General features: G+C 34.3%; 2 protein-coding genes across 15 annotated transcripts in view; both read left to right on the forward strand.

Annotated features, from left to right (window-relative positions):
• The first annotated feature begins 2652 nt into the window (after positions 1–2652).
• Positions 2653–27744, forward strand: part of LOC132739885 (troponin I-like) — an 89433-nt gene continuing 64341 nt past the window's right edge. For 10 of the 13 annotated variants that reach the window (XM_060727720.1, XM_060727721.1, XM_060727722.1 and 7 more), the window contains exon 1: positions 2653–2753. In XM_060727720.1, the coding sequence (XP_060583703.1) occupies positions 2655–2753 (99 nt within the window). In that variant the 5' untranslated portion in view covers positions 2653–2654. Of the gene's footprint in view, positions 2754–15739; positions 15891–27744 lie in introns of those variants that run through there. The other 3 variants (XM_060727715.1, XM_060727718.1, XM_060727711.1) reach the window with 2 other exon arrangements.
• On the forward strand, positions 3268–8440 carry LOC132739884 (uncharacterized). Of its 2 annotated transcripts, none has more exons than XM_060727705.1 (2): positions 3268–3837; positions 7348–8440. In XM_060727705.1, the coding sequence occupies exons 1-2, from the start codon at positions 3687–3689 to the stop codon at positions 7908–7910; spliced, it is 714 nt and encodes a 237-aa protein (XP_060583688.1). In that variant the 5' UTR covers positions 3268–3686; the 3' UTR covers positions 7911–8440. The 2 variants fall into 2 exon arrangements, with proteins under 2 accessions (XP_060583688.1, XP_060583687.1); XM_060727704.1 differs by lacking the exon at positions 3268–3837 and adding an exon at positions 4397–6410.

Genomic DNA, 27744 nt, shown 5'->3' on the forward strand with positions numbered 1-27744 from the left:
ATATGTGACCTCTAAGACTTTTAATAAACAAGATTTTCTTTGATTTGACTAAGATATTTTTTACCTACAAACCAATGCAGATATTACATTGTAATTATTATTTTGATGAAGATCAAGCATGTAGATTGGTGAAGTGAGCTGAGCTGAAAAGACAGCACTACTTAAAGTGAGTCCCTGATGCATATTTAGCCAGGTGAGCGACTTTGAACAGCGAAATCATACAGTGTATCATAGTGACAGATCTATAGATTTTAGAAAGAATGACTTAGGCTATTTTAGGCTTTAGAGGTTATTGTCAACACGTGTATTACATGTTTGATATTATGAAATTTTAGAGAAAGAGGTAAAAAATATAGATCTCTAAATATGCTTGGGATAGCAGAAAATATATATTTAGGATAACTAAAATACGTAAGGGAGTATTTTGGCGCAATTTGATTTTAACCTTTGTAATGTTGTAATCCTGTTAGTGTTAATATTGCTTTGATATATTTTTCATAAATTTACAAAATATTTGTGCATTCATCATTTATTCAAACAATCTCAAAATTTACTAGATTTGAGCAATATTAGATCTATATTCCATTTTAGAACTCCGCGCGAAGCATTGCGCCAAAAATATCCGTTGCATACTTTAGTCATACCGGAAGCCGACATTTGCAGACGAAGGAAATATTTATTTGTTTCAAAATTGTTGGGTATTTTAGTGTCATTTGAGTTATTTTCCGTAACATCTATCGACCAGCTAGAAAACAATTGCGGTTTTCAAATAAGAGAACCAAAATCAAATGTTCAACGGTATTAAACTGAATTTTGTCCATGGAACGATATTTGTTATCACATGTTTTCGCGATCAATTAAGAAATCTTGTGTGATTGAAAATCTTATAAATAAGAAAACAGTGTAGTTTGCCCGTAAGGACATTCGATCATAGCGACATTTGCAGCATAACATATTTGTCCGTTTCTGGCCCGTTTTCTTCAATAAATTGTTTTATCAAATTTGTGTAATTTTGTGTTGGTTGTAACACACTTGTGATACCTGATAGACAACTTTACTTCTCTGCAAGATATTTGACATTGCTCTTATTTTACCCTAGCATATCTGACACATCAAACACTAATATTTTGGAAAAAAAAATGTTGAGTCCAAGTAGATTCTAGCCTTTTATGAACCAAAGATTTCACAGCCAATTTTTCCTGAAACTGTCATTTATTTCATGTGATCCAGCTAGCTTAAGGAATGTTTGTGGCTCTGCTCAGATGCCTGTCATGCCTGAAATACAGAGGGGAAGCTGAGGTCTCCCACCACCAGTAAACCTGGGAAGTTGTGGCCATTTGACCTTAGTCCAATAAATTAGACGTTACAGGCTTGTTATAGTTTTATGTAGGTCAAGCCTAACATCTAATAGTTATTGCTCAAAAACGCATAGCATCATAAAAAAATCAAAAATTGTCTATTGTTTTGCCTTTCAAGCTTGATTCAAAAGTTTTACTTCTTTTCTTTTAATTTCATGCTCAATCATAAACCAAAACTCTCTAAAAAATGTACTTATCAATTTAAAATAAAATATAAACATAAATCTCTTTTAGTCTATCGGCCATACTGGTTAAGTAAGGCGTTTTTCAGATTGGTTCCAAATTTTTGAACGGAAAATATATTCGATCATGCTGAAGGTGCATGGGCAATTATTTCGTTAAAAAAATAATCTGTTAAAATGTTCTGAATCAGTTAAACGCTTGCATTTGAATTAGCCAATTAGATTTCACGCACTGTATTGCAGCCATTTTTTTATCGGCTGTATAAGGAATTTAATTACATGAGAGGATTTAATCATGATTTTATGGATGTGACAGTTTAATTATTTTGTCAAAAGGTATTTATTTTTTAGTTTTGTTCATAAATTGGTCAAAATTAATGTACATACACGCTGTCTTATTGTTTTTTCGTTCCGCCCGATTTTGTGGCGGAACGTGCTATGGGTTTTTGAGCAATTTGGATATGACGTTGCTTTGCCCAGAAGCAAAAATATCTCAAAGTGACGTCATATTTATAGGACTAATTTGACCTCTGTTATGTGTTTGATGGTAAACCCAACAAAGAAAATTCACTCATAGTATGTATTTAGCAATGATGCAATTTTGATAATTTTAGTGAATGAACAATTCAATGCAGGATGTCTTATAATTTGTGTTCAAAACAACGAAACAAGTAATGTTCAATTAAAAGAACTAGGAAGTAATAGACTGCCTCCGAGGGGTTAGAGTCGATGACTTCTTATCCAGTTACCTCTCTGGCGTGGGTTCGAACCCTGGGAGATGCTTTATTAGTTTAGCACGGAGGAAGGTAGTCTAGTACTGGTGTAACTCTCCAGGAACGATTGTTAGGAAACTACCCGCCAATATGACTGAAATACTGTTGGGAAAAGGCGTAAAATGAAACAAACAAACAAACAGGAAGTAATGGAATATTCTTTTTGTGTGTTCTAATCTTTCTTTCACAGATGTATTCAATTGCATGTGCCAGTTTGTATGTAAAAGGGCAGTGTCTTTTATATTTGATTATATTAAAATACAAATAAATTTTGTGTTGTTAATGACTTACTATTATATTTTTTGGTTCATTGTTTGTCTGCTTTGTTTATATTTTTAGCAATGAAAGATCACATATTCAAGAAAGCTATCAAGTCAGATTACTGTATAGTTACAGGGCTAGCTATGGGCATTGAAACTGTAAGGCAGATGGGACATCAGGTAAGTGGATGAAAATCTGAAGTTTATAATTATGTACAAACCAGGAGATTTGATTAATTATGTACACACCAGGTACACATAAATAACTTGTCATTGTCACATTAAAATGTTGTCCCAAACTTGCGCATTTGAAATATGTAAACATAATTTAAAATGTAATATTGAAAATAAAATTCTAATACTAATTTTAAGCAAAGTCTTTCAATATAGGCAAAAATCACTGAGTGCACCCTAGGATATAGGATCATTCAAAATAAGCTTATAGACACACTTTCATATCGGTTCCTGGAATCAATCAGTACTGAGTAGTGTGTAGTAAGTGTAAAGTTTCTTGCTCAAGGAAAAAACTACTTGCCTATGACTGGGTTTGATCCCATGTTGCCAAAAATCCTTAGAATTGATTACTAGTTCAACGTGTTAACCACTTGGCCATGTCGCCACTACTGGCCGGTCCCTTTGGCTTATCAACGCAGGGTTTCTATTGACGCACATTTCCTGCGTCCTTGACGCAAAAATAGTAACCTAGGACCCTCAATTACTCTTAGTGTGCGTCCATTGGGACGCAAATTAAATTTTCCTCCGTAAATATCATTTGGAAATTCCTTCCGCTTCTTTAAAGGAAATGACGTAATTTGGTAGACGGGTTCTAAAATTGAATACAGCAGAGTTATCTTTCTTTCAATTAATAATAATTATTTTCATTCAAAATAATTCAATTTATTTTCGAGAAAGAAATAGTCCGTGTATTACATTAATATTGGTACCCGTTTTTATTAAGTATGTCATTACACATACGTGCATAAACTGAGCTACAGTCGTTTACAGTTACATTGCTATAAATGCGTGAAAATCGCGCAATGCTCCCACTTGCTTTCGACAACGCATTCAGACTGATAGTACCTTAACGAGAATTCTAATTTGCTGTGTAACGCTATGCCACGTGGTCGCAGGACAGCTGTAACATTGCCTACTCCTCAGGAAGAGGATAGAAATGCTAGAACAACGAGAGGCCGAAAGAGACCAGCTTCTACAGCGTTAACGTTGGAGGACTCCGTTGATGAGCGCATGTTGCAGAACGAAGCCGGTAGGTCAAACACTATAGACTTTGAACAAATTCTTAAAGAGTCTCAGATTATTCCAAGCTCAAATTTAAGTAATAGTAATGAGGGGTGTGGTGCGCAAAATATTTTAGAACTCCCGCTTTCAGGCCCGCGAAAGGCCAGCACGGGTTTAAATTCGGCAAACAATGTGGTAACTACGCCACCGTTAGCCATGGTCCGCATAGCAGACGATGATATTGCGGCACATGTTCCAAGCTCCCTGAAGCAACAAATTTGCAAGGGTGAATATATTAACCTAGCCCTTTTGCTCAAAGGGGCTGTTGAGCTATCCGAGTTTTGTTCAGGCAGTTTATATCGCTTGAATGCGAATGGTCAGAAAGAATGTAAGGATACGAATTTTAACAAACGCCTTTATAATATACATGTCTGATTATTTGTCGGCACATGCAAATTAAATGTATGAACTGTTGCACTATATGTTCAACCTAAGAGAATGCGCTTTACGTCAATGAAACGTTGCATTGTGGACGTACGACGAACAGTTTCACCTCCGTCAAGCTATTTCACCCGCCTCATGGTCAAAAATTAATAATGATTTGTGGTGGCGCTGCATGCAATTGCGCCCCCCTTCCAAAGCCCCATCAAGTTCCGTTAGATACCCGTGTAATGATTTCAATAGAGGTAGATGCTCATGGCGAAATTGTAAATTTGCCCACGTGTGTAACACGTGCGCGGCTCCTCATCCAGAATTTGCGTGCACTAAAAATCAGTCATCAACAAGTGGAAGTTTTAATCAGTTTAAGAATAAGCTGTCAAGTGAGTCTGTAACGCCCCCGCAAAAATCCTTTCGTGCCAGTCCCTTCTACAGAAGAGGCGACTCTAAAAATGGGAGAAAAAATTGATAGCACAAAAAAAAACGGCCTTAGTTCGTTAGATGAAGTTAATTCTGATATTTTTTGTTTAGCAAAATCACCTGTCAAACTTTCAGTTTTAAGGAAATTATTAAAATATTACGATCAAGTTGAAGCTTCGTTTTTATTAAGTGGTTTTAAAAACGGCTTTCCTATTCAGTATTCAGGTCCACGTGCTCCACGTGACTCAAAAAACCTGCGTTCTACTTCACTTAATCCAGAGATAATAAAGTCTCAAATAAGTAAAGAGCTTTCCGCAGGCCGCATCGCTGGCCCATTTAAGAAAAGACCAATCAAAAATTTAATTGTATCACCAATTGGTTTAGTGCCGAAAAAAGTGCCTGGTGAATATAGAATGATTCATCATTTGTCATTCCCGCCAGGCGAATCGGTTAATGACCACATTGATCCAGCGTTATGCACTGTGTAATACACAAGCTTTGATGACGCAGTCAAGATGGTTCAAGATCTAGGTCATAACTGTCAATTATTCAAGACGGACATCAAAAGTGCATACCGTATTATTCCTATTAAGCCGTGTGATTTTGAATTGTTAGGTTTTTATTTTGACGAGAATTATTACTTTGATAAGGCCCTACCTTTTGGGGCTTCTATAAGTTGTATCACATTTGAAAGATTTGCACGGTTTTTAGAGTTTTCTGTTGAGAGAAATCTAACTTCTGCGAAATTGTTGCATTATTTAGATGATTTTTTAGGAGGGGACAGATCTAAGGAAACATGTGCGCATGCGCTAAGAACTTTTAAAGATACAATGTCTGAGCTGGGCGTACCTTTGGCCGAAGACAAAACGGAGGGTCCGACGGAAGTGTTGACCTTTTTAGGCTTAGAATTAGATACAAACCAAATGTGCGTGCGTATACCTGAGCTTAAAGTTCTAGAAGTAACAAAAAAAATTCAGGAATGTCTGTCAAATAAGAAAACAACACTTAAGAAAATGCAATCACTAATAGGCTCGTTAAATTTTTGCTGTAGAGCAGTCATAGTTGGACGACCGTTCATTCGTCGTTTAATCAATTCAATTTGTGGCTTAAATAAACCACATCACCATATCAGAGTAAAAGAAGATATTTGTTTAGATTTAACTATGTGGTTACATTTTCTGAAACAATTTAATGGGGTTTCCGTTTTTCATGACCGATTTTGGGTGTCAAACGAAGATGTTCAGTTGTTTTCTGATAGTGCGGGTGGCAAAAACTTAGGTTTTGGGGTATATTTTCAAGGTCATTGGTGTCATGCTAAGTGGCCGGAAGTATGGCATGAGTTGGGCATAACAGAGGATATAACGGTTTTGGAGCTTTTTCCCATCTTAGCGGCACTATATATATGGGGTTATGAGCTTAAAAATAAAAAGATACGGTTCAACTGTGATAATTTTGCAGTGGTACATATATTGAATAAATTAACTTCTAAATCTGAAATGGTAATGTGTATTGTTAGAGTGTTAACATTACGTTGTTTAAAGCTCAATATTTTGATTAAGGCTTCGCATGTCCCCGGTTGCCAAAACAATATATGTGACGCTTTATCTCGGTTTCAGTTGACCAGGTTTCGAGAGTTAGCTCCAAACGCCGACGAAATACCTTGCTTGGTCCCACCCTTCCTTTGGCACATCTTCAGTTTAGAGCCGGAAAGCTTATTCACTCTGGAATAGCGGCCAACTCAAGGTCAACATACAATACTTCTTTATCGGCCTTTGAGAAATTTCGGTCGCAATATGGGATGGAAAAGCAATCACCGATTCCTGTAAAACATATTATTTTGTTTTTATCATTTTGCTTTGAGAAAGGTCTGTCACCTAAATCAATCACAACGTACTTGGCAGGGATCAATTATTACCATAAACTTAACGATTTTTACTACATAAAGAAAGTTTTTATCATCAGAAAATTATTAGAAGGCTGCCATAGAAGTAGAATCTCGCTTGACAATCGTGCTCCTATAACTCTATCAGTTTTAGTTAACATCTGCAATTCTTTACCTATGGTTTGTTACGATAATTTTGAGGTGAAACTTTTTACATCGATTTTTGTTCTTGCATACTTTGGTCTTTTCCGTGTGAGTGAATTGGTTGCGACTAGTATTAACCATTGTGAGAATTCTTTACAAGAAAATGATGTGTCTTTTACACATAACAACAATTATTTAATGGTTCGTCTTAGGCATTTTAAAACTAATCAGAGAGGTAAACCAGTTTTCTTAAAATTACCGAGACAGACTTCACTACCTTGCCCTGTAGAGGCGCTAGAGAATTACTTAGTATGTAGACCGAATGTCCAAGGTTCATTGTTTTGTCACAAAAATGGTACGGTCGTAACTAGGTCTCAGTTTTCATCAGTTTTATCAAAATCCATCCGTTTTAATTCTACGCTCGTGGCACCATATAAAAGTCATAGTTTTAGAATTGGTAGAGCTACTGATCTTGCATCATTGGGTTATTCAGCGGAAACAATTAAACAGTTAGGACGCTGGAATTCTGGGTGTTTCAATAACTACATTCGAGCTTAAGCCTTTTTAATAAGACATAATTAGCTGTATCTCAAAGGCACTTTTTAACACTGTTCATGTCAAATTATTTATTTTTTCTGGTCTATTTATATTTAGATGTTTGGATTCTGGGGGATTCAATCCCATACTGGGCCGGGAATTATGCAAAGAATGCGGCTAAGGAGAATTTGGGCTTGAAGGATGTGTCCATTGCCTGGTGGGCAGAGAGAGGCCTCAGATGGGGTGGTTTTAGACGCCTAATAGAAATGCAGGTGTTGTTATCTTTTCCACCTTCTATTATTTTTATTCATTTAGGTGGTAACGACCTTGTGTCGGTCAATACAGTTCAACTACGACTTTTAATTGAACAAGAAATTATATATTTAAGGGAAGCCTTTCCTCATACTGTGATAATCTGGGTTGATATTTTACAACGTCAAAATTGGTCAGGCGCTATTAGGGGATATCGACCTATCGAAATGAAAAGAAAACGCCTTAATCGTCTAGCCAGAAAAATTGTTACGTCATCAGGCTTAAGTGATATCATTATACCAGATATTGATGCGGCCACGGCCTTTTTTCGAGATGATGGCGTACATCTCAATTCAGTAGGTTTGGAATTCTATCTAGATTATATTAAGGATGCTATTGTCAAGCATTTAGGAATACGCCATGTATAGACCTGGAAGTTGTTACCGGTCTCTTTAATAAAAAAAAAAAAAAAAAAAAAAAAATAGTATGAATAAATTTGGGGGATAAATTAATCAATTTATTGTGGCGAAAATTTATTTTAAGAGAAGTGAAATTAATCAATTTATTGTGGCGAAAATTTATTCATGGAAGAAGTCAGATGTGTCACATTTTTTTGCATTAGCCGGTAAACTATTTTGCATTCGGTTCTGGTTACCCGGTAGCCAATGTTAAATGGTTTCAGTATGGCACATGTGTTTTTATTTAATAAGCTTGAAATTAAATATTAGCGCGACACGTCTGGCTTTCTTGCTGTTTCGCTGCATTAGGTACATGTTTATAGGAATCAGGCGAGATACCTCGACTGGTTATTCAGAGCGGCCATTACCTCCATTATATATTTTATTGATCTATTTGACTTGTATAAAAGCTATGATACAAGCTGAATTGCAGCGTATGCTCGTACAAAATAAATTTGACATTTAAATTTATTTGGTATTCTTTTTTCTTTCGAATAGTAAAATAATTACAGTTTAATACGGAATAAAACGGCGCACACTAGAATTTAGTCGACCTTAAAAAAGCGTCCCAGTCTATGCGTTTTTTGTTACAAAATAAATCGTAAAACATGTCGGCTGCTCCCCCAATTTTAATGAAAAGTGGCTTACCCGTGGCTCGTCCAAAACGAGACGACCACGGATATGAAATGCAGCCATTGCGTCTCAACCAAAAAATGTAATCCATTTGCCTCGGAAAATGGAGGTTCGAATTTCCAAAATAGATACATTTGTCCGTCATCAAGACGTAGAGCTATATGCAGTTAAACTAATTGATAAAATTAGTCGGACCAGATGTGAAAGATCTTGACTTTATGCAAGTTTCACAAACATTCAGCCAAATAAAAGAAATGAAAAAATAAAAAGTAACAATAAATAATAAATGGTTTATATTTCTTATTTTATTTAACAAGGTCAATAAAAATGCATATGTAGTTGAACAATGTATATAAATGTAAAGAATGAAACCTAGACAATACAGTCAGGACTCATTACAATGACACTGTTGGTTCCCAAATGATATGTCAGTATATCGAATTTGTCAGTATATTGAACTTCATCATTTATAATGTAATGATATGCTTATTCGCTGGTATCTGAACATTATGTATTTAGGTCTATTATGATTTTTTGTGTGTTTATGTGTTCACTTTATTATACACATTACATATCATACACATAATACAACAACTTTATTAAAATAATAACAACTAAACTAAACTCGTTTTTGTTGTTCAAAAGTTAAATTAGTCCGTTGATGTTTAGCTGGAGGTTCTGCCATTATTTTAATAAAAAGTCACAAGTTGGCAAGTGTAACAAAACAACAACACGTTGGTATTGTAATAAGGTGTAACAATCAACTGACCAAGCTACAATACCTGTTTTAACACCTTGCGGCTTTTGTTCACGGCTCAATGATGCGCGTGCTTGACTGACCAAGTGTCAGTTTAACGGGTACTGATTGTATAGAAAATAACACGTTTGGTTTCCAATTTTATTGTGTCGGAGTCGGAATACGAATTTTCCGTTATAAAGGATTATAATAACGTTGAAAAAATTTGGTTCCCACCAATTCACTGTCGTTATTTGAATTTGTCAGTATAATGGATTCCGATGTATTGAGTCCTGACTGTATATATAAGTAATACCTTACTTTAAAGTAATAAATGATTAGGACCCTCATATTTTTCTCTGGGACCCTCATATTTTATAAGCACGAGTCCCTGGGACTCTTAAATAAAAATTCCTAGTAGAAACCCTGCAACTGATAACTGACTAAAGCCCAGGGCTCATCCTGGGGGGAAATTTTAGGGAGAAGTGACGACCTCGCGAAAATTAGGGAGAAGGGAAACAACCCAATGTGTATGCATTAACATGTATGGCTATACATCCTTTAATTATAATATAAACACAATTAACATCACTTATAATATTTCTCCAGTTTATTAATTAATAGTAGTATTAATTAAAAGTAGATTAATTATTTAGTAGTAGATCAGGCAATTGCATCTAAGCTTTCTCTAAATATGTGTTTATATATTTTCATGTACATTTGTTGATAATAATGTGTAAGAAAGGATGATGATAAAATCAATTTCATATTTTTTACTTTACTTTCCTCACCTTTAAAAGAAAAGATGAAGTCACATTGGATATTGATTAATAATATCTGTTCTGGTAACAGAAATTTCTCTCAAAATCCTGAACGTTGTAATGTCACATTTATATGCATATAATTATGCTTATAAAACAATTTTCAAACATCAAAGAATATGTAAAATATGTACTGCAAACATTTGTGCACATTATATTTGATCACTAAAATTACATACATTCATTTCTTATTGAAAAATTTGACTGAGAAATTGTAGAAAATTAATTTCTAATTACCTCCCTTTATTTTCATGAAATGTTCAATTCGATAATATCTTTATAAATAATGCTTTTTAAAATTTACAATATTGATAAATCTTAAGCTGAGCGTCATATTTACGAATTTATTTTGAAACAAGAAGAACACTTCTTTCCAAACAAATGTTGTTGTTATATACACGTTACATGATATACGACCGATATGTAGTTAAGCCCCGTCTTGCCCACGTGCGTAAACTGTGTCAAATTTGGCATTTCTACAAAGAGAACAATGCCAAACACCCCCTACTGTCTACAACATACCAATCGGAAGATTTTTGCGAATTGGCTTTCTTAAATTTTCGCGTATCAGAATCAGTAACTTTCTTACTGCTCGGTTACGGCATTTCGCCTTGTAGCCATGACGTGAGCGACGTAACAATTTTACAGTAAAAATTGATGTTAACAGACTGAAATCATTCAAAACTATGATTAAGTTTTTAATCTGGTTGCTGATCATTAATGAAATTGATTATTTTTAATTGACTAACAGTTTTGTGATAGCCGTGAAAAATCCATTGCACATCGCCTTTACTCGGGTTAAAAACCCACCATCGAAGTGCATCGTGTACATCAATTAGGGAAGATTGTACTTGTTTAGATAATCGGGGAAAAAACAATTTATAATTATCGCCAAATCCCGTATTAAACTCGCAAAACTATCACACAATTATACCGTTTCGGGCCGATGCTCTCATTATTTACTGTTTAGAGTAGGCGGTCTATCGCTTCGCTTACAGGTAGAAGGGTAGTATAAAGCGACGCTCTGATTGGATAATGATAATTAGCGGTCGTCATATGGGCGGATACAATCTCTGCTCTTTACATTGCTAAGTAATTACTATTTGGGAATTAAGATTTTATCGGCGATGTTGACTTCTCTTTGATCAATCGGAAGAGCGAAATTGGAATATACACGGCGAAGTTTTCGCCTGAATCACCCTTCCGGATGAGCCCTGAAGCCAAAACAGATAATAGCTTATATGCTGATAGTAACTATTGCGCAAATTATTCCCCTGGCCAAAGGCAGAGGGATTAATAATAAATTAGAAATTTTCTTCATCTGTGCAGTTTTAGAGTTATTCCCCTTTATTAGAGCTTTGTCTCACTTTATGATTCTAGAATTATTACCATAATTGTTAAAATGTTGCTAAAAAAAAGAGAATAATGTTTAAATGCTTTTAACTCAAATCATGCTAATATGATGCTAATAATCAACCAGAAATACAAGTTTCAATTCAATTGTAATTATTTTTCTGTATTATTTTTATTAATCATGTTGTCGTTATAAGTGAGTAAGAAATTCAGATTTTATATTTTTAGGCTTTTTGACATCATTGCAGTTCCCTTTATTCTACAGTGGATGGTCATAAACAAATATGATTGAAAGAATTGATACATAGTCCCAGGTAAGGCAGGTTTTTTTTATATAACAGCTTTATACGATGCACATATCAAAGATTTCACCTGTTTTGAGCAGATCTTAGATACCAAAGGTGCATTAATCAATATTTCAATTTAAAACAGAATGTCTTATTAGTGATCTAATTACTGTAGGACATCATAGACTGAGTGTAACATATTTTATAGAAGTTTGATATGTAGAATCTAAAGTCTTAGTGGAGATATTTGGCTTAGAAGTACAGGGTCAAGATGAAATTTTCAAGATTATACCTAGAATATGTTAAGAAATATTTGTAATGGCATTGTAGTTGATATCGAAATTTGTATAATTATCACAAGTTAAAAATAGTTTTGTATTTCATTTATGGGAAACTAATACTATTTAAAATTTTTGCACATGTTTATATAAAGTTATCTCCCTTCCATAACCAAATTGCATAGGGTAGAATAGAACAGTGCATAAAATCATCGTTATAAAATGTGAAGTTCCCTGGCTGAGACTGTGAAACTCACTATCAGTGTAACAGTGACACACTGTTAGCTTAACAGTGACACACACCATGAGTGTTACAGTGAGACACAACTTCAGTGTTGCAGTGACATACACGGAAATCACATAACCAGTGATATTTTTGAACAAAATTATTTATTTGCAGGGACAAGAGTTGTCCACCTCAACTATTTTAAAGATTACATTGATTTTATTTACCTTTGTTAAACCACCCCCTCCCCCTTAGGTTAACAAATAGGTCAGCTGGAAGTTTAACACTTTTGGCGGAAGTTCATCAGCTCAGTTGCTGGATTTTCACTCGCTTGTTTCAAAAACGTGCATGTTGGTTGAAAAAATAGAGTGAATTCTGCAATTTTGGGTCATAAAGGAGATATAGTATTGTTAGTGCAGTAAGACACACCATCAGTGTAACAGTTAGACACACTGTCAGTGTAACAGTTAGACACACTTCCAGTGTAACAGGGAGACACACTGTCAGTGTAACAGTTAGACACACTTCCAGTGTAACAGGGAGACACATTATCAGTGTAACAGTTAGACACACTATCAGTGTAACAGTTAGACACACTATCAGTGTAACAGTTAGACACACCATCAGTGTAACAGTTAGACACACTATCAGTGTAACAGTTAGACACACTGTCAGTGTAACAGTTAGACACACCATCAGTGTAATAGTTAGACACACTTCCAGTGTAACAGTTAGACACACTTCCAGTGTAACAGGGAGACACACTGTCAGTGTAACAGTTAGACACACTTTCAGTGTAACAGTTAGACACACTGTCAGTGTAACAGACACACTGTCAGTGTAACAGTTAGACACACTATCAGTGTAACAGACACACTGTCAGTGTAACAGTTAGACACACTATCAGTGTTACAGTTAGACACACTATCAGTGTAACAGTTAGACACACTATCAGTGTAACAGTTAGACACACTATCAGTGTTACAGTTAGACACACTTTCAGTGTAACAGGGAGACACACCATCAGTGTAATAGTTAGACATACTATCAGTGTAACAGTTAGACACACTTTCAGTGAAACAGTTAGACACACTATCAGTGTAACAGTTAGACACACCATCAGTGCAATAGTTAGACATAGTATCAGTGTAACAGTTAGACACACTATCAGTGTATTAGTGAGACACACTATCAGTGTAACAGTTAGACACACTGTCAGTGTATTAGTGAGACACACTTTCAGTGTAACAATTAGACACACCATCAGTGTAACAGTTAGACACACTATCAGTGTAACAGTTAGACACACTGTCAGTGTAACAGTTAGACACACCATCAGTGTAATAGTTAGACACACCATTAGTGTAACAGTTAGACACACTTCCAGTGTAACAGGGAGACACACTGTCAGTGTAACAGTTAGACACACTTCCAGTGTAACAGGGAGACACACTTTCAGTGTAACAGTTAGACACACTATCAGTGTAACAGTTAGACACACTATCAGTGTAACAGTTAGACACACCATTGGTATAACAGTTAGACACACTATCAGTGTAACAGTTAGACACACCATCAGTGTAACAGTTAGACACACTGTCAGTGTAACAGTTAGACACACCATTAGTGTAACAGTTAGACACACTTCCAGTGTAACAGGGAGACACACTGTCAGTGTAACAGTTAGACACACTTTCAGTGTAACAGTTAGACACACTGTCAGTGTAACAGACACACTGTCAGTGTAACAGTTAGACACACTATCAGTGTAACAGACACACTGTCAGTGTAACAGTTAGACACACCATCAGTGTAATAGTTAGACATACTATCAGTGTAACAGTTAGACACACTATCAGTGTAACAGTTAGACATACTATCAGTGTAACAGTTAGACACACTATCAGTGTATTAGTGAGACACACTATCAGTGTAACAGTGAGACACACTATCAGTGTAACAGTTAGACACACTGTCAGTGTAACAGTTAGACACACCATCAGTGTAATAGTTAGACACACTTCCAGTGTAACAGTTAGACACACTTCCAGTGTAACAGGGAGACACACTGTCAGTGTAACAGTTAGACACACTGTCAGTGTAACAGACACACTGTCAGTGTAACAGTTAGACACACTATCAGTGTAACAGACACACTGTCAGTGTAACAGTTAGACACACTATCAGTGTTACAGTTAGACACACAATCAGTGTAACAGTGAGACACACTATCAGTGTAACAGTTAGACACACTATCAGTGTAACAGTTAGACACACTATCAGTGTAACAGTGAGACACACAATCAGTGTAACAGTGAGACACACTATCAGTGTAACAGTGAGACACACTATCAGTGTAACAGTTAGACACACTATCAGTGTAACAGTGAGACACACTGTCAGTGTAACAGTTAGACACACTGTCAGTGTAACAGTTAGACACACAATCAGTGTAACAGTAAGACACACTATCAGTGTAACAGTGAGACACACTGTCAGTGTAACCGACACACAACAGTTAACTGTTTATATCTTGTTTCTAGAAGTTTAAGCAACCTTCTGCTTTTATTTTTTGTTGGAAAAACAATTCATTGTTGTTTCAAACTAAGTATTCCAGTAATTTTATCTTGGAAAAGTGCATCATATCACTGTTAAGCCTTCTTCAAAACATTGTCCCGAGAGCTATTTATAAAGTGTGAAGTTCATTTCTAAAAAGTAGAGGATTGGGAAACGAATCATCTGTTTTACTAATTCAAATATAGAGAGTGGACCAGTAAATAAGAGGTATTGCGGGCTTTCCTTGTTATTTATGTTTTTTATTGTCGGCAGATTTCATTTTCCACCTTTATTCTTTTGATTTAACAATTAAATGAAACAATTTATCAAAAAAGAACATATTTAACCTTTAGAAAGGCTGAAGGCCACTTTTAAAGTTGCAATAGTCTGTAGTAAAACTACCACATTCCATTATGTTCTTAAATTTATTTTTTAACAATGCAGCATTAGATTCGTTTATAGAAATTGTCTTGTTAAAAATTAGTTGATCTTTAAAACAATGAAGAAATAATGGCTATATATTCAAGAATTAAATACTTTGAAAACAGGTTACACATAAAACTTCGAAGAATTTTAAAATCTTCAAGAGTAACACTTGCTTGTAATCAATCATTACAGTTAACTAAATGTGACATGGTAATTTACAAACTTTATTTCTGCCTCAGAAAGGTACTATAAAATGTGAATTCTTTGAATGATTTCTGTAGATTTTGACAGACCCCGTCTGTTATTCTAATAGACTTAGAATTTTTTATCTGTCTTACAATTTTTTATCTGTCCATCTTCACAGAACCACTTCTGCTAAAATTCAGCAGCCCTACAGGAAGTGATCTTGTTCTACCAGATGCTTTAGGATTGGTTGATCCGAGTCATCTAGAGGCATTAGGATTGGTTAAGATAAGGGTTGAATTTTTTATTTTTATTTTTGGACAATACTTCTTTTTCTGTTTCGCCTCACGGATATTTGGAATCTGGAAAATACCTTTTGAAATTATTTTTTTGAAGTTTTGGATTTTAAAACAGGAAGAAAAGTTTGATACTTAAACTTTAGTACATAAAGGTAAGAGAGAGATAAAATTACTTTTGAATTTAGCATGATTCATCAACCCAGATAATGAATGCACCTGTTAAATACTGATTTATTATGCTATCTTTAAAATTTGACTTTTTTTGATGATAAAAAAATGACTGTAAGATTATATTAGTTAATATTCAAGCTTTCTTAAACATCTGCTATAAGATTGATGATTTTTAATTTACTATTAATAATTCACCGAGTACAGTCAAACTTGTGTATTAAGACCATCCTTGTTTACAATCTCCACTATGCACTGTAATTACAAATGTTTTTTATTTATGACATGTTTAAACTGGCCAGTGGACAATAATGAAAATACTATAGCCACATGTGTAAGTAAAGTACTGATATGATTTTATAAGATTAAGGTTTTACAGTGACAGAATGTTTCATGTATTTTATCTGTTATCTATGTAACAGCTGATCTCTTAGTTATTTGCAAAATAGAAATTTGAAACTAAAATTTTTTTATTCAATTTTGTTGATGTATAAATGTGACTTTTTCTGATACAGAGATGTTTTTGTTGTTTTTGTTTGTTGTTTTTTTTTTTGTTGTAGAAAAGCTTAAATTAGTCAGTATTATGTAAAGTGTAAGATAAAGATTTTAGTGATCCTTCTGTTTAATCCTTGTTTAATTTATCAAAACATTTTGATTAATTACAACATGCCAGCTAGGTTTAATGGATTCATTTTTTTGATTAATTAGTGACTCAAAAAATTATAATTATCATGATAACACATTTTATCAGTATCTTTATTTTCTATAATTGGAATATAAAAGTAAAAGTTATGTTGTACCAAGATAGCACAAATTCGTCAGTAATTATCGAACATTCTATTTTATTGTTTGACGTGAGTTTATAAGCTAGCCCTGTCTTAAACCAGGGGGCTTGAATAAATGTCCGTTTATTTACCTTTAATAAGAAAATGCCATCCATCTTAGGAATGTAGAGTGAAATCCTGTCCATGTTGTAAAGTGGCGTAACTTGATAAGCCCTACAAATCCGCAGGTAAATATAATATCTGACCTGAAATATAATAGTGGATGTAAAATTTTTCAATTTACTTACCACTGATTTTATAATGTGTTTAGTTGTAAGTGGGAGATTTACATGTTTATGAGGGTTGAACAATTTTAAGGGAGTATTAAAATTGAATGGAATTTTAGGTAAATAACCATCATTTTGAATTCATTTTAGACATGCATATACTTATTTCTGTATAAGACTTAATTGAGTTAAAAATCTTTCTTTTTTTAAACTTTTTTCTTTTTCAATATTTGCAGTTTGGTATCTTCTTTGTTAAATTGACACATTGAATTAATTATTTGAAGACAGATATTACAACATTAAATATAGATGTAAAGTAAACTCAGCTTATAATGATATTCAGGGGACCTCCAAATTTATATTGTCATATCAGAGAGTAAACCACTTTAAAAACAGAGCATGTTAAAATTGAGGATGTAAAGTGTGTTGCAATCTTTTTTTTATGTTTTTTAATTTTATGTGGTAGCATGTGTCTAAATGGTCAAAGAGCATGTTTTGAAAAGTATGATTATTTAATAAAAAGTAGTTATGTAGTGATCTCAAAGTAATACATGCCTTTCTCTACAGTGATACCTCACCTTTGAATCATTACATAGCCTCTTCTCTTATTGTGACAGTCCTCTAAATGACAGTCCTATCCAGCTAGCTTACGGAACGTCGGTGGTTCTACTCAGGTACCCGTTCGTGCCTGAAATAATGCACGGAAGGGCACCCGAGGTCTTCCTCCACCAGTAAAGCTGGAACGTCGCGATATGACCTATACTGTGTCGATGTGACGTAAAACCCAAAACAAACAAACAAATGACAATCCTTTCCTTTTCTTTTCTTTTCTATCAAAATGAATGTAAGATTTTCATCAAATCCTGTCTTATAGTGATTATCTTCTAGTCTCATAGTGATTGTCCTCCAGTCCAATCTTATAGTGATTATCCTCTAATCTCATAGTGATTGTCCTCCAGTCCTGTCTTATAGTGATTATCTTCTAGTCTCATAGTGATTGTCCTCCAGTCCAGTCTTATAGTGATTATCCTCTAGTCTCATAGTGATTGTCCTCCAGTCCAATCTTATAGTGATTATCCTCTAGTCTCATAGTGATTGTCCTCCAGTCCAGTCTTATAGTGATAATCCTCTAGTCTCATAGTGAATGTCCTCCAGTCCTGTCTTATAGTGATTATCTTCTAGTCTCATAGTGATTGTCCTCCAGTCCAGTCTTATAGTTGTTATCCTCTAGTCTCATAGTGATTGCCCTCCAGTCCTGTCTTATAGTGATTATCCTCTAGTCTCATAGTGATTGTCCTCCAGTCCTGTCTTATAGGGTATTATCCTCTAGTCTCATAGTGAAATGTCCTCCAGTCCAGTCTTAAAGTGATTATCCTCTAGTCGCATAGTAATTGTCTTCCAGTCCCTCTAGTCTCATAGTGAATGTCCTCCAGTCCAGTCTTAAAGTGATTATCCTCTAGTCGCATAGTAATTGTCTTCCAGTCCAGTCTTATAGTGATTATCCTCTAGTCTCATAGTGATTGTCCTCCAGTCCTGTCTTATAGTTATTATTCTCTAGTCTCATAGTGAATGTCCTCCAGTCCTGTCTTATAGTGATTTTCTTCTAGTCTCATAGTGATTGTCCTCCAGTCCAGTCTTATAGTGATTATTCTCTAGTCTCATAGTGATTTCCTCCAGTCCTGTCTTTAGTGATTATCTTCTAGTCTCGTTAGTGAATTGTCCTCCAGTCCTTTGTCTTATAGTGATAATCCTCTAGTCTCATAGTGATTGACCTCCAGTCCAGTCTTATAGTGATAATCCTCTAGTCTCATAGTGATTGTCCTCCAGTCCAGTCTTATAGTGATTATCCTCTAGTCTCATAGTGATTGTCCTCCAGTCCAGTCTTATAGTGATTATCCTCTAGTCTCATAGTGATTGTCCTCCAGTCCTGTCTTATAGTGATTATCTTCTAGTCTCATAGTAATTGTCCTCCAGTCCTGTCTTATAGTTATTATCCTCTAGTCTCATAGTGAATGTCCTCCAGTCCTGTCTTATAGTGATTATCTTCTAGTCTCATAGTGATTGTCCTCCACGTCCAGTCTTACAGTGATTATCTTCTAGTCTCATAGTGATTGTCCTCCAGTCCAGTCTTACAGTGATTATCCTCTAGTCTCATAGTGATTGTCCTCCAGTCCAGTCTTACAGTGATTATCCTCTAGTCTCATAGTGAATGTCCTCCAGTCCTGTCTTATAGTTATTATCCTCTAGTCTCATAGTGAATGCCCTCCAGTCCTGTCTTATAGTGATTATTATCTAGTCTCACAGTGATTGTCCTCCAGTCCTGTCTTATAGGTTTTATCCTCTAGTCTCATAGTGAATGTCCTCAAGTCCTGTCTTATAGTGATAATCTTCTAGTCTTATAGTGATTATCTTCTTGTCATCACATCCTCTCTCATAGTGCATTTTCTTCAATAGGGACTTAAATATGACTTCCTTAACAATTTTTTTGGATATTAAACAAAGAAGGAAAAGATTTGGGCTAAAACTAACCAGAATTCGCTATAACATTGTTTGCTTTAAATGAAGTTTACTGCAGTCCTTGAGTCCTCTTAAATACAGTCTAACTTGCCCATGCGACCACGTGTATTAAGCGACTTTTGTCTTAAACGACCACTTTAAATTCCCCCCGATCATTTTCTCTCTATATCTTTAATGTATTAAGCGACTTTTGCTCAACGCGACCAGCGACCGCTAATTAGTCACCTAATTGACATCATCTTTTCATTAAACGACCATTTTTACCTGTCAAGTAATTGATGTTTTTAGAGAACGCCACCTCGTTAAGTCACAAGTGTCAACATCAAAACACAAACAATAAACGTGTGAAAAGCTCTATTTCCCATACCGTTTTAGCGTATGCAATGAAGTAAGTATACGCGTGACGTGTATTATCCAAAATATCGATAAACATTGCAACGCTCCGCCCATACTGAGATGGTGTTAAACGCTTCGCTTGGTTGACATTTAGACTGCATTGAATTGACCTTGAACTTGATCAGCCATTAAATTAATCGTAACAAATAATGTAGTTTGTTTATTTCAAATGAAAAAAAATGCACAACAGAAAACGTCTTCACTTATAGGGTTTTTCGTGTTGGAGACAAGGAAAACAACGGAGAAGTTAAAAAATTCTGGAAAAAATGTCAAACATGTACGTAATGGATCTTGAAACTGTTTTGTCAATAAATATCAGAAAGTTTTTTTTTTTACATTTGCATCCATTTAGATTATCGGAGCGTACTTGTTTCAACATTTATATAAAAATGAAGTTGAAAAACAATCCTGCCGAATTAAAAAGATGTCATTTATAAATTTTGACTTTTATATCACGCTGACTGTCTTAAGAGACCGTTTCATTAAGCGACCGTTTTGGGTGTTTCCCTTGCCCGGTTGCTTAATACACGTTTGACTGTATTGATAGTGCTCGGTGATTATCTTCTCTAAAGTGATAGTCATTGCCTCTTTTTTTGTAGTGCATTTTATGATTAAAGAGTGGTACAAAAAGAACCAGATTTCCATTAGGTAAAAGGCTTAAGACTGATTTCTTAAAATTTTGTATCAAAGTTGACCTACATTGAGAGCTAGGTGTGTAGAAACTGTTTCTTGTTGTTTGTTCTGCAGAATAGTGCACTAGGAGTAAATGTTGCAGGAATGTTATAACTGCACACAGGGATAGTGCCAGGAATACATGAGTCAGCATTGTTAATGAATCAACTGCCATTATAAAATATTATCTCTCTTTAACCAGAACAGCTGCTGTCTATGTATTTTTCATTTTCTTTACAGTGTATGATTATTTTTTCTGTATGATACATTAACACAAGTCATTTTGTGTATTTTCTTTGTTAATAAGGTGGTTAAAATTGTTGATATGCAGACAAACTGTACAAGAACAAAATTTTATGCTCCTGAAGGGAGACATACAGTTTTGTAATAGTTTGCCTGTTTACCCATCTGTCTTTTTTTTGTGTTGTCTGTAATTTTGTAATTCATGGGTGGAATTTTAAGTAATTGTGCAGAAGTATGTGGCCCATTGAGACGATGTGTTTGTAAGTCAAAGGTCAAGGTTACACTGAGATTAGGAAGGAATTTCATAAAAATGAATCGATGGTTTTGTCCAGTCAATAATTCTGTCATTGCTATGTGTATTTTAGAATATCTAGATAGTTAACATAACAAAAGTCATGACCCATGCTCAAAGGTGAAGGTCACACTTGTACATCCAGTCATGTAAAGGTCATAGTCAGTTCAGAATTCTGCCAGTCTTGGATTGTGTTGCATGCAAGAATTGAATCTCCAGCACAAAGGTTAAGGTCACACTTGTATGTCCAAAGTAATAATATAATTGTGAATATAATTATGGTGTTGTTTGGTCCATGACTTTTTCATTCATATCTGGATTTTAAAATAATTATTCTTTAATGCTTATGGCATGGAGCTGGTGTGTCTCATGCAAAAAAAAGGCTTGGAGTTCAAGGGTCAAGGTTACACTTAACATTTAAGGAAATTTTTCATTTAAGTTTATAAATGTTGGTGTCTGGTCAACAGTCCTGTCAGTCATAATAATATTGCATGCATATGCTTCTAGGTCAGACAACTTGTTGTGGGCAAGAGTTAGGTGTCCAGCTTAAATTTATGTCAAAAATGATGTCTCAAGGTCAAAGGTCAAGGCCACACTTGTACATCAAAAGTCATGGTTGTGTTTTGTGTATATCTTTGTTATTTATGGATGGGTATACAATCATGTTGTATCAGTTTTCCTCTTACCTATAATATACTATAGGCAACACTTAAGTATCAAAAATGTTTTGCTTCTAACAGAAACTTGTTGAAATATCAGAGATTTTCAAAGTTAAAATTCAACTTTCTATAAACGCTTACACTGCTGAAGTGCTGAAATAGAAATTTGCTTGCTTTCAGTTTGGACTGTCCATAGTTAGTTTGATAGCTTTTAAAGAAACAACACTGAGTTACAAAAACCTAAATATATATAATCTCACAAAGATCAGCTGAAACACTTAAAACAGAAAAATATCCAAAGGATAAATAAGAATTATACTCAGAAACAAATTTCAGAAAATTGTATTTTTCTGCTATTCTTAGTCTGATTTGAGATTTTGGGTTATTTTCCACATTTAGAATAATTATTCTGAAAAAATGGAGGGAGCAAATGATCTTAAATTTTGCACCCAGGTTATTGCTTTAGACTTACATCAAATGGAACATATATCTCAAAAAATCATTTCCAGTTCTGTCATGTCAAAAAGCCTTGGTGGAGTCCATATAATATCGAATAACAAAATTGATCAGCTAACAGACTGTTGAGAAGGTTTGCAGTTTTAAAATTTAAATATATTCATTTGCACTATCTATAGATATTTCAAAATCTTAGAACAGAACTTTTTATCCTGGTTCACTTACTGTATGAAAAAAAGTGTAGGAAATGAAAGGTGAAAGGTAAAGAATTCTCTACTAAGGTTAGTGATAGTGTAAAAGAGTGTGTGTTTGTGCCAATTATCAGCTGATAGCATGTCTAGATTATCTTTGATTTGATATTTTGTCTATATCTCTGACTCTCACTGACATAGTCTTTAATCATTACTGATCTAATACCTTGGCACGGTGCCAAGATTCCTGGCCAGAAACACACACATGTAGTCATTATATGTTTAAGAAATTGTTTTTATTACCTTTACAAAAACTGTAAAAGAAGGAAAATCTACATATCTCCTACTCCATCTACAAGTGAAACAGTGAACTGTAGACTTGAGCATATACTCCGTGTTTTACTTGGTAAATAATTGTTCTGATAGGTTTGTTGAGCAGTCAATGACTTATTTTAACATTTTGTATGTTAAATAAGTGGGGTACTTTTATATGTACTATGCCGTGATTGATTTTCATCGCTAGTTTGAAGCAGTTTTGAGTTCTATTTTCTGTTGTATGTTTTGTTCCAAAGCATCGTGCCGGAGTTCAGCATTGATTACTCCCGGGTCTGCAAATCAGAGAATTCAGGAAATAGAGAAAAAATGAATCCCAAAATTTTATTGACTTTGAGAATTTTATACAATATTCTTTTTTTCATAATTTGTTGCTATAAACAGTATTTTAATGGACTCATTAATGTAAATTATTTCATATGAGACCTTACAACTCTTAAATATTGGACTTTGTCATGCTTCGAATGGCACTTTATATTTTGTTATTATTTTAATGAATTGTTTCAATATCAAATTTGCGAAGAAGGTGAACTTGAAAACACTGCACATATGCTTTTAACAGGCATTTCCTCATTACTGGATTGACCATTAATTAAAAAAAAAGAAAATCATGAAAAAATATTTCCAGCCCTGTCTTGTCCACAGGTAAACGTCGTGTGGCCATGACTTAAGTCATGGCCACACGATGTTTACCTGTGGTCTTGTCGAAAAACCTCAGTGGAGTTCCTTTCATTAAAAGATTACAAGTATTTTTAAGTTGTTCCCATACTGTCTTCAGTAGTAAAGAAAATACATTCACCATTCAACATATGTGTTAAGAATTGAATAATTTCGGGAGTTTTTATCTAAAAAAACATAAGGTGTTGTAAAAGAGTATGTATGTAATTGAGACCATACACTGGTATCAGGCTTTGTATCTAACACCTGCCAAATGTAAAGTGTGTTTAGTGAGGAAATGGCACTACATAACTTCAAGCAAACATATAAACAATCTTGTAAGCTTCTACAGGAGGGAAACATTCACCCATCTTTCCCCTTATCTTCAGATTAGCAGACATGCACTGATGCCAACAGATGAACATATGACAGTTTTATTCTATTTATAGGCAGATGTTATTAACTGAGAAATATTTAATTGAGATTTAATAAATACATTAAATTCCATCTTTGATTCTTGGATTTTTTGGAATTTTCATTTGTATGTGAAATGTATATTTGTTTTGTTTGGTTTGGTTTTATGTCACATCGACACAGTAAAGGTCATATGGCGACTTTCAAGCTAAACCTCAGGTACCCCTCCATGCACTTGAGTAGAACCTCTGATGTTCGGCAAGTTAGCTGAATAGCTTCACCACATAAAAGGATCCAAATAAAAGTCCCTGAAGAATTTGAACCCACAGTGGTTAGGGGCACTCTATGAAAATACCTCCCTGTGATAATCAGCAATTAATTGAAGGGAGTACCCATGTTATGTTCATTTATGTAAAAGATAACCCCTTCTCTTACATTTATTCTTTATCCTCATGACAAAGAAGAATTTACTATCTTTATACTCACTAACTGTGAGTATATTTGACTGTATTAACCTTTACCACACTAAGTACTTTAAATGGACTAGTCCATCTTTCAGTCTGGACAAAACCATTCATCAGTGTAGGTAAAATTTTGAAATATGTATTGACTAATTGGGGAACAGTGCAGACCATGATACTAGGACACTGCAAATTATGAATTCCTTTTTTTTTTTTTTTAAGTCTATTGACTTTTGATCAAATATTTTTTATCATCTTCCTGCAAAAATATTTGAATGGTCATCTTGTACAAAAGTTTTAATTAAAGTTTACATATAAAAAAATTCTATTTCGCAAACATATGCACTGAACTGTGCCAATATGAATGTTTATTTTCAAACATCGCTAGTATAAATCATATAAATTGAGTTTTTTTTACAAGAAGATGCCTAATTAAGATGCAAATGAGGTAATATAGGATTAGATAAACTGGGCGAGTGTAATGATATATAATCATGGTAGCATAGACTTGAGGTAAACTGACAGACAGACCCCCACCTTAATGACAATCATGACCTTATACTGCAGAGATAATTGTCATAAGGTATTTCTATACTTCATACAATAAACTACGGGTATTTAAGAAGTTTTAAAGAAATAATATAATTTTTACAACAAAAAAACACAGAACTTTACAAATGCAAGAATTTTGTATTTAAGAAGTTTTAAAGAAATAATATAATTTTTACAACAAAAAAACACAGAACTTTGCAAATGCAAGAATTTTGTATTTAAGAAGTTTTAAGGAAATAATACAATTTTTACAACAAAAAAACACAGAACTTTGCAAATGCAGGAATTTTGTATTTAAGAAATTTCAAGGAGATAATGCACTTTTTACAAAAAAAAAAGGAAGGGAAATACAATTTTTACAAGGCAAAGAAGAAAATTAAGAATTATTTCTTCTGAAACTTTATCCTTGATTAAAAAGAATTATGATTTTGAAACAAATTGATAAAAATAATATAGTGAGGGTCACTCTTACTGTTTGGAAAACAAATGCACTACATGTATTCCCATAAATGTCTTTAATGTATGTAACAGTTGTCTGGGAGTTTTTCAGTCATGTATCTAATACAAGATAAATTTGAAGAGATTTGCCCTTGAACTCACCACCAGTCTTTACTATCATGCTGTGATAACATTTTCATGAAACTAAAATATTACATGAATATTTAATGTGACCTGGAAAATGATGCATAATAGAGATTTTGTAGAACTCCTGGGCAGATGTGGAGGTGGGGTGGATGTCTTGAAAGCCTCGTATCCCTTATGACGATTGTAACACTGACGTTAAACCATCTAGCATTTTTTCCGATTGTCTCTAAGAGTTTGATAGTAATTTATGAAGCATCATTAACATTTCGCAAAGTTACAGTAAAAAAATCGATCCCTAAGGTCTTTCTCCACCAGTAAACCTGGAAAGTTGCCATATGACTTACAGTGTGGGCATAACTTAAAACCCAACCCAACTGGAAAAAAGATAATTAAATCATCAGAAGTGGGATCACTGCACCAGCTAGGATTTTAACATTCAACTATATTGTGTACAAACAGGGATTTCTTTAACATCTTAACCTAGATGTTTGAAATTCTGATCTTATGAATAGAAGAATTTATCTCCTTGCACTTTTTCAATTACAATAACTATAGTTGGGGAAGATAGCACAGAATAGTTTAAAGGTAGATGGATAGACACCTAGACATGGAGAACTAATTGAGAAAAATGAGACTGTACTGAACTGTATAACCTCAATGGTAAATTGTCTAACATGTTACATCTGATATCATTCTTGTTAAGCAGCAGTAGCATTTGTTGTCAATTTATACTTTGGGTGGTCAGAAATAAAAATGCAACAAAAATTTGAAAAATCTCTTTTGTAACTGTAGTGTGAAAGTTGAGTGTTACAGATCCTGAGGTGATAAACATTTTTCAGTAAGATGTAATGGAGTCAAGTGAAAGACTACAGAATATTAAATCAAGACTGATAAATGAGTGTAGAATACCTCTCTCTAGAGTAACCTGTGTATGCCTGTGTTTGTATATAATGAACTTGTGTATTTGCTCTGTCTTGTATATTCAGACAACTAGTTGCTTCAGTAACTGTTAAACATCCTGTTGCTAGACATCTAGATGCTTAATAAACTTATTTGACATCTTGTTGATCATCTGCTACTGTCTAGAAGTTTGTTACTCAAGCCATCCGGTTAGCTCAATAGGTACATGGTTGGACTGTGATACAAGCGACCTGGGTTCTATTCCTGGACGGCGCAGGTCACTTTTGTTGAGATTAATCATTAAATCTTTTCATTTCGCACTGTATCACTCCTCAGGTATGTACAGAAGTTTCAGTACCTTGTGAAAGTGAAGGCAACTAGTACTGGTAAAATGCTTCACAGCCTGCAGTGGCTGAACTGTGCTCTGGTAAATTCAATTTTGCTAACTGCCGTGATCCAGAGTGAAAATTACCAACACCAGTACCACCAAGCTTGTTACTCCAGTAACAAGGCATCTTGTTGCTTCTTCAACTTAGAAATCTTGTTGCTCCATCAGCTGTTTAGATATCATGTTGCTCCATCAACTGTTTAGACATCATGTTTCTCCAACTGTTAAGGCATCTTGTTGCTCCATCAGCTGTCTAGACATTTTGTGGCTTAATCAATTACTGTTCAGACATCTTGTTGTTCCATGAACAGATTCAAATAATCTTGTTGCTCCATCAAGCTTTTAGACATCTTGTTGCTCCTTGAACAGATTAATAATCTTGTTGCTTCATCAAGCTTTTAGACATCTTGTTGCTAGACAACAACTCCAGCAAGAGATTTGATATCCTGTTGCTCAGACACCTGTTGCTAGACATTTTGTTTCTACAGCAGTATCTCAAAAAAAATTTACCTAACATTTTAAGTAGTAATATTTCATCTTTACAATGACATTTAACTTAAAATAAATTTAGGTGTTTCAACCATTCTTATAAGAGTCTGTTAAACATTGAAATACCTGCATGCAGATGGTGTCTACAAAATATGAAATTGAAATTTATTGCAATGTTTTTGCAGTGTTAGCTCTCTTGTAAGTTATTTTGTTTTTTTTGTAAACTTGACACAGTTGTTATGGTTTCCGATTTTATGACACTGAAATAGATTTTTGATACAGATGTAAGATTGTTTAAAAAGTTAGAATGGTTAAAGTACACCAGCCGTGTGGTTTTACATAAAAGGCAGGTAAAAAAAATTAAATTATAAGATAGTGTAAACAAAATAGGTGGATATTTAACGCTTTGTTAAATCAGCTTTGTTTTTAATAATGACTTGATCATGTTGGATACTGATGTTATTAGGTAAACTGTATTACTTTAATAGTGTGTTTTTATCTTGTGTTTATATCCACATTTTTAGATAAAAAATGCAAAATTATGGTGTTTATTTTTTATAGAAACAGATTATTAATGTCAAC

The sequence above is a fragment of the Ruditapes philippinarum genome, unplaced genomic scaffold (assembly GCF_026571515.1).
Source record: "Ruditapes philippinarum isolate M1 unplaced genomic scaffold, ASM2657151v2 ctg706_1_1_1_1, whole genome shotgun sequence".
Classification (NCBI taxonomy): Eukaryota; Metazoa; Mollusca; class Bivalvia; order Venerida; family Veneridae; genus Ruditapes; species Ruditapes philippinarum.